At 33.6% G+C, this 16454-nt stretch overlaps 1 protein-coding gene across 1 annotated transcript in view; it reads left to right on the top strand.

Moving 5' to 3' along the window:
- The window catches only part of MDGA2 (MAM domain containing glycosylphosphatidylinositol anchor 2), a 488781-nt gene that overhangs the window by 290449 nt on the left and 181878 nt on the right, over nucleotides 1-16454 (top strand). Inside the window, exon 8 of the mRNA XM_032593527.1 lies at nucleotides 1433-1726. Coding sequence (XP_032449418.1) covers nucleotides 1433-1726 — 294 coding nt within the window. The remainder of the gene's footprint in view (nucleotides 1-1432; nucleotides 1727-16454) is intronic.

Below are 16454 nucleotides of genomic sequence, written 5' to 3'. Positions count from 1 at the left end.
ATTTCTAAGATGTATGCATTATTTAAGTAACTTTTTTAAAAATAAGAAGCAAATGAAGGAATTAAATGAAAGGAAAAAAACCTGAAGATACTTAAATAGCAAGATAATTAACTTCCCTATCACTTTGGACTCAAATTTATTTTCCTCTATGTGTAACAAGAGCGATAACAGTTCAACGTTAAGTTGAAAAATAATTTAAAAACTATGTTTGTTTTTGTTCTCGGGCACTGGAACACAGTAATGCCGAAAGGAAGAATAAAATCTTTGCCTTTTTATCCATATATGCAGTGATACCTCTAAAGGAAGCATATGATGTTTCCCAGAAGGGTAGAATTATTCCTATATTTCTGGTTATTCTTATTCTGGCATTCCAAGTTAGCCTTTGTTTTTTGATAGACATTTTAATTGCCCAAATACAATGGATTTCATATATGTTTGTATAAGAAATAAAAGTCTTCAGAGGAATAGGTAATGTTTCTAAAACAACACACTGAAAAGTATTTGCTTCTTACTGGTTCATACTTTTCACTAAACCCTAACATAAATATATTCCAGCACAGTAAATTTCACGTAAAATGAATGTCTCATAAATATCTTCAGTAAACTAAAAAATTAGCTTTAGTTGAAAAAATTACAATTATTTTCTTGTTGAAATATGTTCTCGAAAATTCACTTAAAATTAATTCCACAGAAATAGGGGCAAATTGTGACAAACTACTTATAGTTATCTCAAAATGTCTTAAAAGGAAATTATGTGAAATTAAAATGTTAAAAATATTAAAAGTCCAAAAGAGAAGAATATAGTGGATTGTCAGAGTGTGGCATTCTAAGTCTGTTGTTGCATTCCATTTCCATCAGGGAGAAAACAAACCCTAAATGTTAGCAATTTGGCAACATTTTGTACACCAGAGTCAAAACTTCTGATTTTCTATCAGAGGTTCTTTGTTTTCCTTTTCCTATTACTTGCGTTTACTGTGCCTGCTAAGTCGAAAATGTCTCTTATCCCTTTCTTAGAGCATCTTTGGGTAAGAGATAACAACATAGGAAACAAGACTGAAAAGCTGGATCCTACCCTCAGCAAGCAGGATCACTCTTCTATGAAATGCAGATGTTAAAAACCCAGCTAATGACTGATCATGACAAGTCATTGAGTAGATTGTTCTTATGTTGACTGTTCATGTTCCAATTTAATGCTTTATTTATTTTGCTAATGTTGTTTAAATACCTCATCTGTGAGAGTCATAGGAAAACAATTCAGAATTCTTTTAAGTGAGAGTATGTGCCACTTACTCCCAAGGTCTCTATTATTTTTGTCATCTGAATTGTCACACTTCTTCAACCAGCAGAAATTGTTTCCTTATGATTTTCTGTGTTTGGATATGCTTTACCAGTTTATACTAACCTTGAAAAATTTTCTTTTTCCCATTTCAAGTTCCACCCAATCTGACTGTTCCACAGGAAAAATCACCTCTGGTCACCAGAGAAGGGGACACAATAGAACTGCAGTGTCAAGTAACTGGAAAACCTAAACCCATCATCCTCTGGTCTAGAGCGGATAAAGAAGTTGCAATGCCTGATGGGTCAATGCAAATGGAGAGTTATGATGGAACACTGAGGATTGTGAATGTATCTAGAGAAATGTCAGGAATGTACAGGTGTCAGACCAGCCAGTACAATGGATTTAACGTGAAACCAAGAGAAGCCTTGGTGCAGCTCATCGTGCAATGTAAGTAATGTTTTTGTCTGTTTCTACTGGGGACGAAAGGAAAGAAAGGATATGATGATTCAGCTAGTAAAATGAGGTGAATTTTGGTTTTGGATTAGGATAAAATATTTCTATATTGTCACTACCCGATTTAAATTATAGTTTTCCCTTAAATCTGCTTATTGCTTGAGTTAGAAGTAATAGAACAGTATCAGTGTGGTGTGTGTGTGTGTGTGTGTGTGTGTGTGTGTGTGTGTGTGTGTGTGTGTTTTGATTATGATGGTATTATGTGGTTGGTTAATGCCAAAGCATCAACAAATCTAATGGTGAAAAACTGGCTATGTGCAATGAAGCAGAGTGGAGACTGCAAGTAATTGCTAATTCAGATTACAATACTCTTGTCTTCACAATTCTTGTTTCTACTTCAGGCTATTGCTTGCCCTTTGCCCAAATTATCCACCTACTCCAGTGCACCCCTCTGCTTAAATTGTGGAAACCTCATCATTAAACTGCTATGTTTCATATATGAAGCTGTAAGAGTAGATTACACAATTTTCTAGTCATATTGAGATAATTCACATATTAGGTACTGAATTTTTGCTTGATTTTGGTAACAGATAATTGTTTCACTGTGAGAGTTAAATATAATAGATTTTTAACTATTTTTATTGAAATCACTGTTACACTTCTAACAAAAAACTGGAGACATTGTGTGCTTTGAATTTGCTTTTAATATTGAAAGTAACTAAATTCATAAAGGTAAGAAAAAATTTAATGATGTCCTGATGTTGGGATATTAGAGGATGCCCTGGTAAATTGGATGGCAGGTGGTACAGATAGGGCCAAAAGAGAAGAAGCAAACTAAATACAATCTTTTCAAACTCTGGTAACGCTGCTGTAAATTTTAATTGATGTGTATTTTGTTAAATACATGTTGGCAAAGTCTTTAAGAATATGAATGAATTAGATGAAAGTACACACTTCAATAAGAAATGATGTTGTTTTCTTTCTATGGTTCTGTAACTCAGAAAATGGAAAACAGAATTTAGTCCAAAAATGTCTCTTTTTATATTAGATTTAAGGATGTCAGCAAATTGGATTAACTGACTTTAAACTTGAAAGAATAGTTGAGATATGGAAAGATTATGTTTGGGACTAATAAAAAAGTTCATTTATGTCTGAGGTGTGTGAGTGAGGTTGGGAGGAACAAGGTTCTGGGTGCTGTTTACCGATTCCCTCTCTCCATTCTGTAGAAACTCAGACTCTAGTGTGCTGTTTGCCCTATAAATATGCAAACTGATATTTGCATAGGATAAAATATTTAGTCAAATACCTTGGCTGATTTCCAGTTGATTATTACTTTGTCTGGGTTTTTTTTTCCCCAATAATAAAGCATTTAGATAGCAAGTTCTATTCAACAGTTTAGTATTGCTTTTTCCTTACTGGTCTTTGTACTCATGACAAGCTCATGGGTAGGAGGTTCATGTGAAAATAGGTTCCAGAAAGAAAAAGAGAAAAGAATAAAAAAAAAGAGGAAAAAAAAAAGATACTTTCAAGTGACCATAGAGGAAACTGCAGTTTGGAATACTTCATTTTGTTGGTAATCCCAGAATTCTGTGCTTCCTCTAGAGTTAGGCACAAAGCCTGTGTTCGTAAAGGCTAGTTTCAGGGAAACTAGTGTCATGCAGCTCACACCTCTCTGGGGAATCTGTGATACAAATAAAAGCCATAGAACCCACTGATTATAAGGAATTTTGAAATAAAGTTTTAAGAACCAGGATCTCCAATCTCCATAGAATATACTAACCTTCAGAATTCTATTGGCGAGCTTTTTTTTTTCTTTGCTTCTTAAAAAGTCCCATAGGAAACATTAAGTTCAGCACAAGGTTTAAAAATTCAATCTTGTAACAGTGAATGAAAATAAATACTGGCACGGTTCTCTCTAGTGCCACAGGATGTAATTGACTAAAAGACACAGATAGACATAGGCGGAGTCTAGTTCATTTAATGTAAACAAAAAGATCTACATCCCAAGGTGACTTCCCAGAGCAGGGGATAGCATCTAAGAGCACTTCCTCTCGGAGGCAAGCTTCCCTGGCCTACTGGGGAAGTCTTGCCAGTTCCAGGTGAGGATGCCATCATGTCTTTCAAGAAGCTCCTTTTCATGTATTCCCTCTTCTTGTGAAGAATCTAATTCTGTGTCTGAGCATTTGCCAAGTACAAGTAACTGGTAACAACTCCAGATTATTCCTGAGTGAATCAAATGTTGATATTCCAGGCACATAATACCTGCTAGCAAGTCCAACTTGCATGCCTACCTAAGACTTATTCCTGCAAAACTAATGATGCAAGAATTCTGGTATTTTTTAAATGATAAACATTCCAGCTTTTATAGTGGTTTCTTAAAGTCATGAAAATAATATAGCATTTGCGCTAAACTTGCAGTCATGCTACATGTAGGAAATATCCATGTGAATATAAAATACTAAGTTATTTCATATACGTGTGCACACACTTATACATATATATGTGCATATGTTTATATTATCTTTAGTAATTAGTTATATCACTGAAGCGAACAAGCATTGCTTTATATATGTTGTATATTCTCAGCATAATATATTTTGCACTATAGCTATTCATTAAATCTGTGTGGTAAATGTAAGTTATGGTACCAAAAGGAATTATATATATGTGTATACATATGTGTGTATATATAAATATATATTGCATATATATGAATTGCATATATATATATATAATATTGCATAGTGTGTGTGTATATATATATGTATATATATGTGTGTGTATGAACATATATATATATATATATATAAAGCTCATACTCCTTGCTTCCTACATGACTGGTTTTTATTATTTAGGTTTCAGGAGTATCTGAGAACTTGTTGCATAGAGTTTGAGACCTGAAAGTGTTCAAGTATATGAAGAAGATGCCAAATTATTCTAACACTAATAAAACACCTCTTTCAGGACTTGAACTCTACACTTTAGTTTATGATTTCTTTTCTTAGAATATTTATTACATTGGAAATTTCTGGGGCAAATCTGTTTTTCACACACATGCACACATAATATACACATTTATATATAATTTTATGTCTGAAGTGTAAAAGAATGAAAAAGAGATCGTCATAGTAAATAGGAAACCAACAAAAATCTAGTATCTCTAAGGCACATTTTTTCCCCTTGTTTACTTTTACTGTGTCCAATTAAACAGTCACCAGTCAAAAGGACTAAAGGAGCACAGAAGTAATTGTTGAGATTGTATGTGCCTAAATATAAATAGTATATATATTTCCATATTATATAGATAATGGACTACTTTGTGGGTTTAATGTTCTAAATTGCCAAATGAGATTTAATTTTAGCTAATGTTGAATTAAAATTATGAAGCAATCATCTTATTAAAACCTTTTGAATTATTTGCTATCTCAATTAATTTGCATACTCTTAAAGAACGATTTAACAAGTGACAGAAGCCTCAAGGTATTTTATACCATTCTATAGCCTGTTACGAGAAGCTATATCACCAAAATGAAATAGTTAAATTACTAAATTCTTGTGTACACTGCTTGATCCTGGAAAACAAACAAACAAAACTATTTTATCATAATATTTTTAACTTTTACATTTGCCAATTATCACAAATGATATGGGCCAGAATAAGTAGCTGCAATTAATTATAAAAGTTTGAAAAATAATGATTTAAAGTTAATCTAAACTTTTAAAAATTTGCTAGGTGAAACTACAAAGTGCAATATGAAGTTTTAATAATCTTCAAATTTTTAGCCATTACTTAATTTCATCTCCGGGTATTTGGAACTGTATAATTCTTTTGTTAAGTTTCCAGCTCATTTTTATTTGAAACCGATTTATTCTCCTACAATAGAATCTTTGAAAAGAGTTATATGTGTTAACTGATCCATATCATTTAAAAATCATAGTGTGTATAGAGCTTATTGAACAAAACTAGAATAATTTCCTAACAAAGTTATAGTAATAAAATGATAAAAAATAAATGATTTAATTGACCCATTAGAGTAGTGATTGTTTGAATCTTGATTAAATAAAAGTCCCATTGGATGAATAAATTCAAATATATATTTGAAAGAAGGAACTAAGATATGCCTATTGTCCCCCTAAAGGAAATTGTTGTTTTTCTTATATATGTATTATATAAGTATACTTACAACATTATGTACTCTGAATTTAATTTCATAAACTGTAACATTTTATTTTAATAAAAGCTATCCTTTAAATGGTTTCATCTCAGAGCACTGGTAATATCTTTCAGTTAAGTGAGTATATTTTGAAATACAATTTTCTTGAAAATCAGTTGGAGAAGATATATACTGCATTGAATGTTACTTTTATTATCAAAGCTTCATTATATATATGCACATTTGTTGCACCTACCATACAAATAGGAGAAAATCAAATTTAATTTCATATACAGGGAATCTACTCAGACTTGGAAATTCCAAAGACAGTCTGGCAAAGTGAGGTCCCTTATCATTTGGAATGAAGGAGGAGGCAGGTAGTAGTCTGGGACTTCAAAGGGAAAGAATGCAATTCACAGGAAAATGAAAAAGAGTAAATGTTTGGTAAGCAAATATTTGTTGCGTTATTGGGAAACAGTGGGACACAGAAGATTTTGATCAAACAGGCCTTGCTAGGTTCCTCCCAGTCTATCATACCCTAGTTTATAGCATAATGTAATTATCTATGGTGATAGCTCTCTTTCTGGAACAGGTTCTCTTTCTAAATTCTTTGTAGGCAGTTGAGGGGAGGAGGTAAAGAGGTTTTCCTGAATCTGCTGGGCCTAGATTGCTTTTTAACTCAAAATAATCTTCCTGCCAAAGTGGCCCATCTTGGGGTGGCCTACCCTTGGTCCCTACAAGAAGATCATGGAACTTATACAGGAAAAGAAACTTAAATACAGATTAGAATGTAATGCTCACTATTGTTAAGACAAGTTATTGAGTAATTTTGTGTAATGTTGAGATGTATAGAATTACTATTGCATGAATAGAACTACTTTTTGGATTTTTTTTAAACAGCAAAATTGCCCTGAAAATGATAGTGGGACTAGAGATTAATCTAAAGTTAATACAAGAGACAAAGTAACTATTGATTAAAGAGGATGCAAGCAATTTGCCTTCTTCACACAGGAAGATGTTAAAGCTATCCAAAGGAATTTATAATTAAATGGACAAGAATTTTAACTTATTAGCAGAACAATAAAAGGGCTCCCAGCTCAGTAGCCTACTTACCCAGATGCTTTTCCTATTTTCCATATTAATTCAGTCTATCCCTTCTCAACCTTCTAGACAAGATTATTTGGTGTTGACTCATTAGCTAGGCTCCTTTACTCCCTTCTCCTGTTTCTACCAATTTGTCAACTGCTTTTCATTATTCAAGTCCTGGCTAAATCCCCTCCCTTTAGAAAGCCTCTTGGTACTGGAGAAGGGTACTGATTGTGACCCATTTCTAGAGTCTCAATACTTAGGAAAAGTTCATCACTTTTTAAAAGTCTGCCTGGTAAGAAATTATTAACTTCATTATTAACTTCATTAACCCACTAGAATGTAGGTTGGGGAAAGCTTTTAAGTTTACTAACTATAATATTTTAAGCATTCATTTTTCATATTTTATGTTTAAGAATTATTGCATAGAATTTAGCATTTATTATACAGAGTTCTTTTATTTGAATTAAATGGCTATGTTGTTGTTTGCAGCAGTTATTATAAACATTAATCAACTGAACCCTAAGGTAATGTTAATATTATAAAAACAATATTTATGCTATTTTCTCTGATCCTACCTTTCTTGTCCCCCAGATAGTTAAGATCTTCTCTTTGGAAAGAAGAAGCAATATTCTTATAAGTTGGTGTACAATTTAAACTGTATAAAATAAAACTCTCAAATTTCTACTTCAAGTCAATATGTCATATAAATATATCTTACCTCATTTCCCAGTGGATTTAATGAGGAATTATAATGGAGCTGCCTTGAAAACAGATGTGTTTAAACATTTTATTTTTGTATTACTACTGAACATTTGAAAATTGAACTTCCCAAGTGGATATGTTATTCTGCAGAAAGTATTTAGGATGAATTTACTTGAGCTGAACTGCTCCTGCCCTCCCAGGTAATCAATCTCTTTGCTCCCTGTTTTCTCCCTCTTCCAGAGAGGATAGCATGGTAGATAACCATCTAAGGGAGTTATCAGAGAAAACAGAAAATCTCTCTCTTTTTTAAATATTTTTTAATGTTTTTTTTTGAAAGAGAGAGAGAGAGAGAGCACAAGCAGGGGAGCAGCAGAGAAAGGGTGACAGAGGATATGAAGCAGGCTCTGTGCTGAGAGCAGAGAGCCTGACGTGGGGCTCAAACCCATAAGCCATGAGATCATGACCTGAGCTGAAGTAGGATGCCCAACTGACTGAGCCACCCAGGGGCCCTAAAACTCTCTTTCTAAAGAGCTTCTCAATGTAGAATACAGATGTGATGTCTTTATTGAACAGTCAAGTACAGATTATCTGGAAAGAGGATAGGTTTATTCAGAATAAAGATCATGTAAAGAAACTATATCCATAATTTATTTCACTGTTACTATTTTAATGTAGATACAAGCATGGTTTAATATTTAGAAAGCCTTAAACATTAAAAGTTTTGTTTTCAGTGTCCATATAAAGAAGTGGAATGGGGGGGGGGCAGCCAGTTTTAGAAGGATGATTAAAAGTAGTCCAATTTAACCAGTCAAGTCTTGTGTTTATTGATATTGTCAAGTTAAGTACTTAGGCCCACCCCTGTAGTGCAGAAAAAAAATTAAGTGTAAATAACAACATTTCCATAATACTGAAAAGATATTTTCCCTGAAATAGGTCTGTGATTAAATTAAATGTGCTTTGAATGAGGAAAGTTTATACTGTCTCCTTTCCCAGTGTCTTTTCCTCATCTCCTCCCTTCCTCATTTTATGGAAGTATATTCTCTAAGAGAGGTGAATAAACACATATATCAATAAATGTGTGACTATAAAATTTTTGTAACTTTTTTCATTGTAGTTAAAAAGGGATTTACCTCTCATGGAAAAATAAATGTATTCTTCCCAAATATAGAATTTAGACATCTTCTAAATACCATGTTCTTCTCCCATGAAAATAAAAATGTAATAATCCTAATCCATTAAAATAAATCATACATAGAAGTTTATAATAGTATACCCCATGGACATGCCTATACTTTATCAATTTATTTTAAATAATATACCACCAATAAAATGCTTTGTGTATGGGAAAATATAAAGTAGGCAGAAGACATGGCTCTGTGGTTAAGAAAAAAATCCATAATCATTTCAGAAGTTAGGTAACAATGTAAGAAATTGAATATCAAAAAAGCAGTTAGTCATATACATAAAAGCAATCAGGAAGTGAGAAATCATAGGCCAGTGTTGTGAGAGAAAGGCATGACTTATACTATCCCTCTAAGCAGAAGAGACACATTTAATCAGTGTTTAAACCACCTGCAAGCAAATAGAATTCATAAAGAATTTTAGCTTATGTTTTGTTAGTAATTTTGTCTTTATTTATTATCAATTGTTTGATTATCTTAGTTTGATATTTAATACTAGCCCCATATTTTTTTGTCTTTGCATGTATTATATTGTTTTGGGTTATATTATATTCTGTTTTGTTAATAACTTTTAAACTAGTAGTAAACTCCTTTACTGTGTAAGCTACAGGAGGGTCTTAGGTGCAATTATTTCCAAACCCATGGGACTACCATAGACACATATGGCATCAAATTCAGTTTATAGATATAAGGTTGGAAGCACAGCTTGCTGGCATGCCCTCTCACTCCCCGTTCCTGGGGACACTTGAGAATTCTGGAAGCACGTTTGCCTGTCAGGACTGAAAGAGGAGTTATGCTACTGGCGTCTAGGGCTCAGCGGCCAGGAATGCTGTTAGATGTCCCAAATGCATAGGCCAAACTCCAGAGAAAGAATTATTCTGCATAAAATGTAATAATTTGTTTTATGTGGGGGTTGTCCTATTAATTTAAGGGAATTTAGAGGCATTCTTGGCCTCTAATCTTGAGATGTCAGTAGCAAGCCTCTCCTCACGTCATGACATAAAAAAAAAGAAAAGAAAAGAAAAGAAAAGAAAAGAAAAGAAAAGAAAAGAAAAGAAAAGAAAAGAAAAGAAAAGAAAAAATGTCTTCAAACATTGCCATATATCCCCTGATGGTCAAACTTACCCAGGTTAAGGCCCACGACCTATATAATGGCTCATATGTACAAGAGAAGAGCTACATAATTTGGGGATGGGAACTCTGGCAGAAGCTTCTGCCCCACAGGAACCAATGTTTCTTATACCAAACCTATAGGTACAACTGTGAAAATCCCTGAAGTTACAGTCACTACACCAGTAGCTCAAAGCTATGGCATCCTATTAACTATTATTCCTCTATTTCTATTCCTCTCAATCTAGAAGCAATTTAATACAAAAATGTTACCTAAAATCAAAGTTGATATTCTTCCCTTGTCAAGTTACCAGGGCAGCAGAGCAGAACTTTAAAAGAAGGTCAGATTCTCATGCAGCAGGGAAAAGGCTTTTGTCATCGCTTCAAATGTATCTACTCTTCATCTGCCATGCTAAACTTTCTTAGTAATTCTTTTGCATTAGTATTCTTTGTTTGATCGTAATAATTACAGTTGTGGATATCAAGCAAGTATGTTTCCAACATACTTCACTTATTATTATTTTTTTTTGGACTCCTGTAAACTGCTGTGCCTGTATTCTTTCTTTGTAAGACTTTTGGCTTTGTATCTGGGTTTGGGAGGGAGTAGCTGTATTTCATGCTGTTCCATCGGATCATTTGATCTCTTATGAATTCCTTTCTTCTGGCAAATGAGTATTTCCTTGAAGCCTTAAAGATTCTAGTAGGAAAAAAGCAAAAATTCTTCAAAAGGAAACTTTGAGACTTAAGCTGACCATGCATTGTGAAACTGAAAGAAATTCTCCCTTGATTTCACACATATTAGATTTATTTTAAACGTGGAAATTACTTTTTTCTTCTTAATTCCAAACTATTTTCAAAGAGAAAGAAGTGAAATACTTTTTGGAAAATTAGTGAATGTGTGGATTTTGTTCTTTAATATTGTTTCTCAGTGAATGAAATAAAATGTTTTCCTTCAGACTGTTATGTAGCTTGGGTAGCATTGTTTTTTTCTTTTTTCAATTAAAGAGGGGTTTAACTTTAAAAAAATAATCAATGCTGGATAATACTAAAAATTAAGCAGAAATTAAAAAAATCTTTAAGAAAAATGACATATATTTTCTTAGTATGTTAACTATTTGCATTGAACTGTATGAAATGGCAGAATTAATCTGATGTTCCTTCAGTTATTCTCAGTTTCACTCTGTCAGCATCAACATTTTTTCCAGTGATTCTACTATTTGAAGATATATGTTCTTAAGCACAAGCTAACTGCTTTGTGTACAACATAGAATGATAAATATAATATTTTATTGCTGAGTTAAAAGACACAAGTAATCTGAGTATGTGAAGTTTTCACTGTAATTACTTAAAACCTGAAGCTACAAATGTATGCAAATATTTAGAGAGATATAAATGTGTATGATAGATGTCTGTCTGCCCATCTATCTACCCTTCCATCCATCCAGCCATCAATCCTTCTGCCTCTCTCAATGTTATTAGCTTCATGCATTTTGCATCTTTACTGAGTGAACATTCTTATTAATGCATTTTTCTTCTTTGCCTTTTATAATTCCATATGTGCTAGTTCTGTTTTAACTTTCCACTTATGTCTTTATTTCTGTTTATTCTTCCTTTCTCCAAATCAGGTTTTGTTTCTATTTTTCTTTTACTCTACACTCCCTTGCTTGGCAATTTAAGGACTTAAACTATGACTATGCAGATCTTCCCTGCATTTGTATCTGGGACAGTCAGGCAGCTTCTGTGAATTTCAACTTAGTTTCCTGATTTATTCTAAAATCTAATATGACTATAATTAAACTTATAGTGATTCCTTAATTATTTTTTCTCCTCTTGAGTTCCCTGCTCCACCTAAAAAGATCTCGCTCCTCTCTGTTATGAAAGTCATCATTCTATCTTCCTTCTTTCCCAATATGCAACTGAAAATCAGGATATTGGATTCTGAAATTTGAGATACGGTTTAAATTCCAGCTTTGCTACTTTAACTGTAATTTCTCTCAGTGTTCATTCTCCATATCTGTCATCTCTGAGGACCAAATTAAACGATGCCAGAACAGTGTTTATCCAATGTTTGGCACATAGATAGTACTTCCTAATCATTAGCTCTCAGTTCTCAAAACCTTCTCAGTATCTATTCAGTCCTCTCCAGTCCCACTGTCATTTTCAAAGCTAGGCCCTTTATCTCCTGCAAGAAATTCCTATTTTTCCCCACCTCTGATCTTCTCTTTCCCCCTCAGAACATCAGTGTCAGATGAACATTCCTTTATGAGCAGGAACACTTTCGGTTGCAAATAACAGAAAATTCTTTTCTAAATCCTCTTTTTTTTTTTTTTTTTTTTTTTTTGGCCTCTCCTCCAAGGATTAACTCCAGTGGAATCTGATTCCCTTGGCTTAGGTAAGCCATTCTGTATAGCAAAGGCATGGCCGCAAGTGCTCGTTATTCCCTCTTTAGAAATTCTGTATTGCTGCTCACTACCCATGATTCAAAGTTCAGACTGCTAGACTTGGCAAACAAGATCCTCCACCGTTCTGTGAGATCATATGCCATATTCCAGTCAAGGTGAACATTTCATTATCCGGTGCACTTTTGAATTTGGTGCTTTTTATAATTTCATTTTTTTCCTAATGAATATGCTTAAAGTCACCTCTCCTGAACCTACTCTTTACCATTTTTAAAGCAACAGTTGAATGCCATTTGTCGCATAAAATTTCTCTCTGAAACCTCCAGCTGTATCTAATCTTTTTATTCTCTAAATTGACACTTTTTTTTTCTGGACTTACCAATTTCAACATTCTATTCCTAAATTATATATATGAGATATATATAATAGATGTAGATATAGATCTTCTTTTCTCTCTTTTTTTTTCTCTCTCATAAGAACATAAGTTCTTTTTTTCATGAATCATGATTGTGTCTTCCAAAAGGACCTAGATCAGAAAATGCATAAACTAATAAATTATTTGAAATAGGTACTTCTGGCTTTGGTCATGTTTTTCAGCTGCTGTTTTGTTAATGGAGATATAACATTACATGTACAGTTTTTACTATAACTATGAATATGAGTACATTTCTAGGGGAGAAATAGGTTATAAATTGTAGGATAGGTTCCGATTCTGGCACTGGTTCTAATCCTAGGTTTTTTAAATTATTTTTTATTGTTTATTAATTTTTGAGAGAGAGACAGAGTGCAAGTGGGAGACAACAGAAAGAGAGGAGACACAGAATCTGAAGCAGTCTACAGGCTCTGAGCTGTCAGCACAGAGCCCAGCGCGGGTCTGGAACCCACGAACCATGAGATCATGACCTGGGCCAAAGTCAGACGCTTTACCAACTGAGCCACCCAGGCACCCCTAATTCTAACTGTTTTTAATGTGTGACTAACTCTGTCTCTACAACCAATTTCCTTATGCAAATGAAGAATTTAGTAGGATGATCTCTAAGTCATGGTCAAGTTTGAAATTGTTGCCAGTAAGTGTCTGATGTATAATTTATGCATATATCACAGTGAACCCATATTTTAGTAGCCATTTCAAGAATCTCCTAGAAACTATATGTTTGAATCAAAAAGATGCATGATGAGGGGCATCTGGGTGACTCAGTCAGTTAAGCGTTTCCACTCAGGTCATGATCTCGTGGCTTCCTGGGTTTGAGCCCCACATCAGGCTCTGTGCTGACAGTGCAGAGCCTGCTTGGGATTCTCTATCTCCCTCTCTCTCTCTCTGCCGCTCCCTCTCTTCTGCTCTCTCTGTCTCTCTCAAAATAAATACATAAACTTTTTTTTAAAAAAAGATGCATGATGACAACATTTCATTGGAAGAAGTTCCCAGTGTTAAAATGTCTGTTCTGTGTTAAAGACGGGTAAAAAATTTAAAAAAGATAACCTGAAGACAAGTAGAACATTAATTATATCTGCTTTACATCTATTGCATCTAGAGAAAATACATTTGAAGTAATGGAAAAAGCATTCTTGGTATATAGATAATGACAAGAATTTAGTGTCTGTGAATTAAAATTTCAGAAGTTTATTAAACATATCATCCTTGTGAATTTTACTTGAGTCTTTTCCTTTGGTTTATGATTAACTTCACTGTAGAGTAGGACTGATCACTAGGTACAGTACTGAATCCATAAACTATTACAAATATCATGCATACAAATATGTGTTATTTTGCAGTTACTTTTAAAGACTGTGGATCTGCTATCTTATTAAGGATACTACTGTCTGGTTTCTTCTTTAGAAGAAAGAAGCAACTTTTTTAAAGCAACTTAAATTATTAAAGTTAAAGCAACTTAAATTATTTTATTTTTGTGTGTATGTATGTCTGTTTCTATGTAGATATCCTTTGCAGCTTATCTATAAAGAAAATGTACAAAGCAATGGAAAGATATGGTAGCTTGGAAATTAGTACTTTTCTCTCAAACACCATTTTATCTCACATGCCTAATTTAAAAATTAGATTGCCTGTTTGCTTTAGCAAGAAGCTTTTTCCAAAAAGTTTCTGAGTCTCTTTTTCTTCAGAGCAATCTGTTAAAAATTTCTGTTTCCAATGTTTAAACATATTTTGTCAGCTCATTTGAGTAAGAAAACCTAATTTGTTCAGCATACACATTAGTATTTATCTGGAGTTGAGTAAGATTTTACGTGAAATGGCCATTTTGACCTTGGATAATAATAACAGTAGTATTTGATAAACCATGTGACAGTCCAGAGCATGTTCAGAGGTCTTGGGAAAGCATGATTATTTTCTGAGGCAGCTTTTGAACGTTCTTACTTTCAGAAACTCTCTTTACCTCCCTCCATCTTTGTCTTCTCTCTCCCTCTCTATACACAAATATACAGATACATACGTATATACACACATACATACATGCACACACATACACATACATACACACATGCACACATACATGCATACACACATACAAAATATGCACATACATATATACACACATACACACATACCTACACACATACATACACCCATACATACACACATATATACACACATACGCATATACATATACACATGCAAACATACACACATACATACATACTTTTAGGGAGTTTTAATTGGAGTATATCGCTCCTTCTTTGAAGATGGAACATACTTTTCACTTGTCTGTTTTCAGATTCAGACTGGTTTTCTCTAGAAATGTACATGAGAAATTCTGGATTTTCTCCCTTCTTCCTTGTCCTGAAGATGAACTCCATGCCATCCCATGCTGTGTAGTACACTTGGTCCCAAATTGCAGCTTAACTGTAATTATTGTTTTTTTTTTTTTTTACATTGATGACAAAATAAACCAGTGTTTCCTAAGACTCATATCTGACCTGGGTCACCTGGGTGGCTCAGTCAGTTGGGTGTCCAATTCTTGATTTCGGTTCAGGTCATGTTCTCACAGTTTGTGGGATCGAGGCCCACATCAGGCTCTGTGCTGACAGTGTGGAGCCTGCTTGGGATTCGCTCTCCCTCTCTCTCTGCCCCTCCTCCCACCCCTCTCTCAAAATAAATAATCTTAAAAGAAAAGACTCATATCTGACCTTATTACCCCCAACTCTGGGCTCCAGTCATCTAATGTTTTCATATTTTCATTAATTCATTTGTAGAACTACTTAACACTGTTGTGTTTATATGTATGATTGTTAGAGAGGTTTCCACAAACAAAAAACTAAATTTGGTAATCTGCATATGTATATTCTTTTGTTGACACTTGATCTCAAGCTAATGCCTTGAAATTTCATGTTTCAGCTTGAATGGAGTCCTAAAGAGCTGGGCTCAATAATGTCCATAAAATTCCAATAAAGTTTCTATATTCATCTATATATACTTAAATTAATAGGAATGCAAATGCGTACTATTTCCCTTTTATTAACAGTAATGCTACATATGTTTAGTTTAGATATGATACTGGTTTTCTATTGGGTTTCATTTCTTTTACCACGCAAATAATAATTTTACTTAATTTTTCCATAAAAATGTTGATTGTTCCAAATGCCTTTCCACATTGTTAAAATAACATTAACAACATAACAACAACAAACAGTGGACTGACTTAAAAAGTAAAGCCAAATTACAAGAGAACATCTACTTGTAGTGTAACTTCTATGCCTCATCATGGTTGTTTTGTATACTTCCTTATTTTTTTCTAATTTTGTCAAAATAATGACTATTTTTCCTACATTGTAGACTCAAAACATTGGCATTATTTTTATTCTTCACATAATTATGTTTAATTTATCACTAAATGCTTCATTCTTTTCCAAGATAATGGAACTGTTTCCCTGTCTTTCTCTCTCCTTTCCATCTCTCTCCCTTAACATGTGAATCTGGCTCTTCCACCTGAAAATAGTGTTTATAATCTGTCTTTTATTTCTCTGCATTTCCAGTCTTTGCTTTATTCCCTTGCTTCACACTAGTTTCTGCATTAGCATCTTGGTTATGAAGCCATAGCTCCAAAAGATCTCGTAGTTTGACCTAGCTCCTCAC

The sequence above is a fragment of the Lynx canadensis genome, chromosome B3, assembly GCF_007474595.2.
Source record: "Lynx canadensis isolate LIC74 chromosome B3, mLynCan4.pri.v2, whole genome shotgun sequence".
NCBI lineage: Eukaryota > Metazoa > Chordata > Mammalia > Carnivora > Felidae > Lynx > Lynx canadensis.
This window is presented reverse-complemented; position numbering and strand designations above follow the sequence as displayed.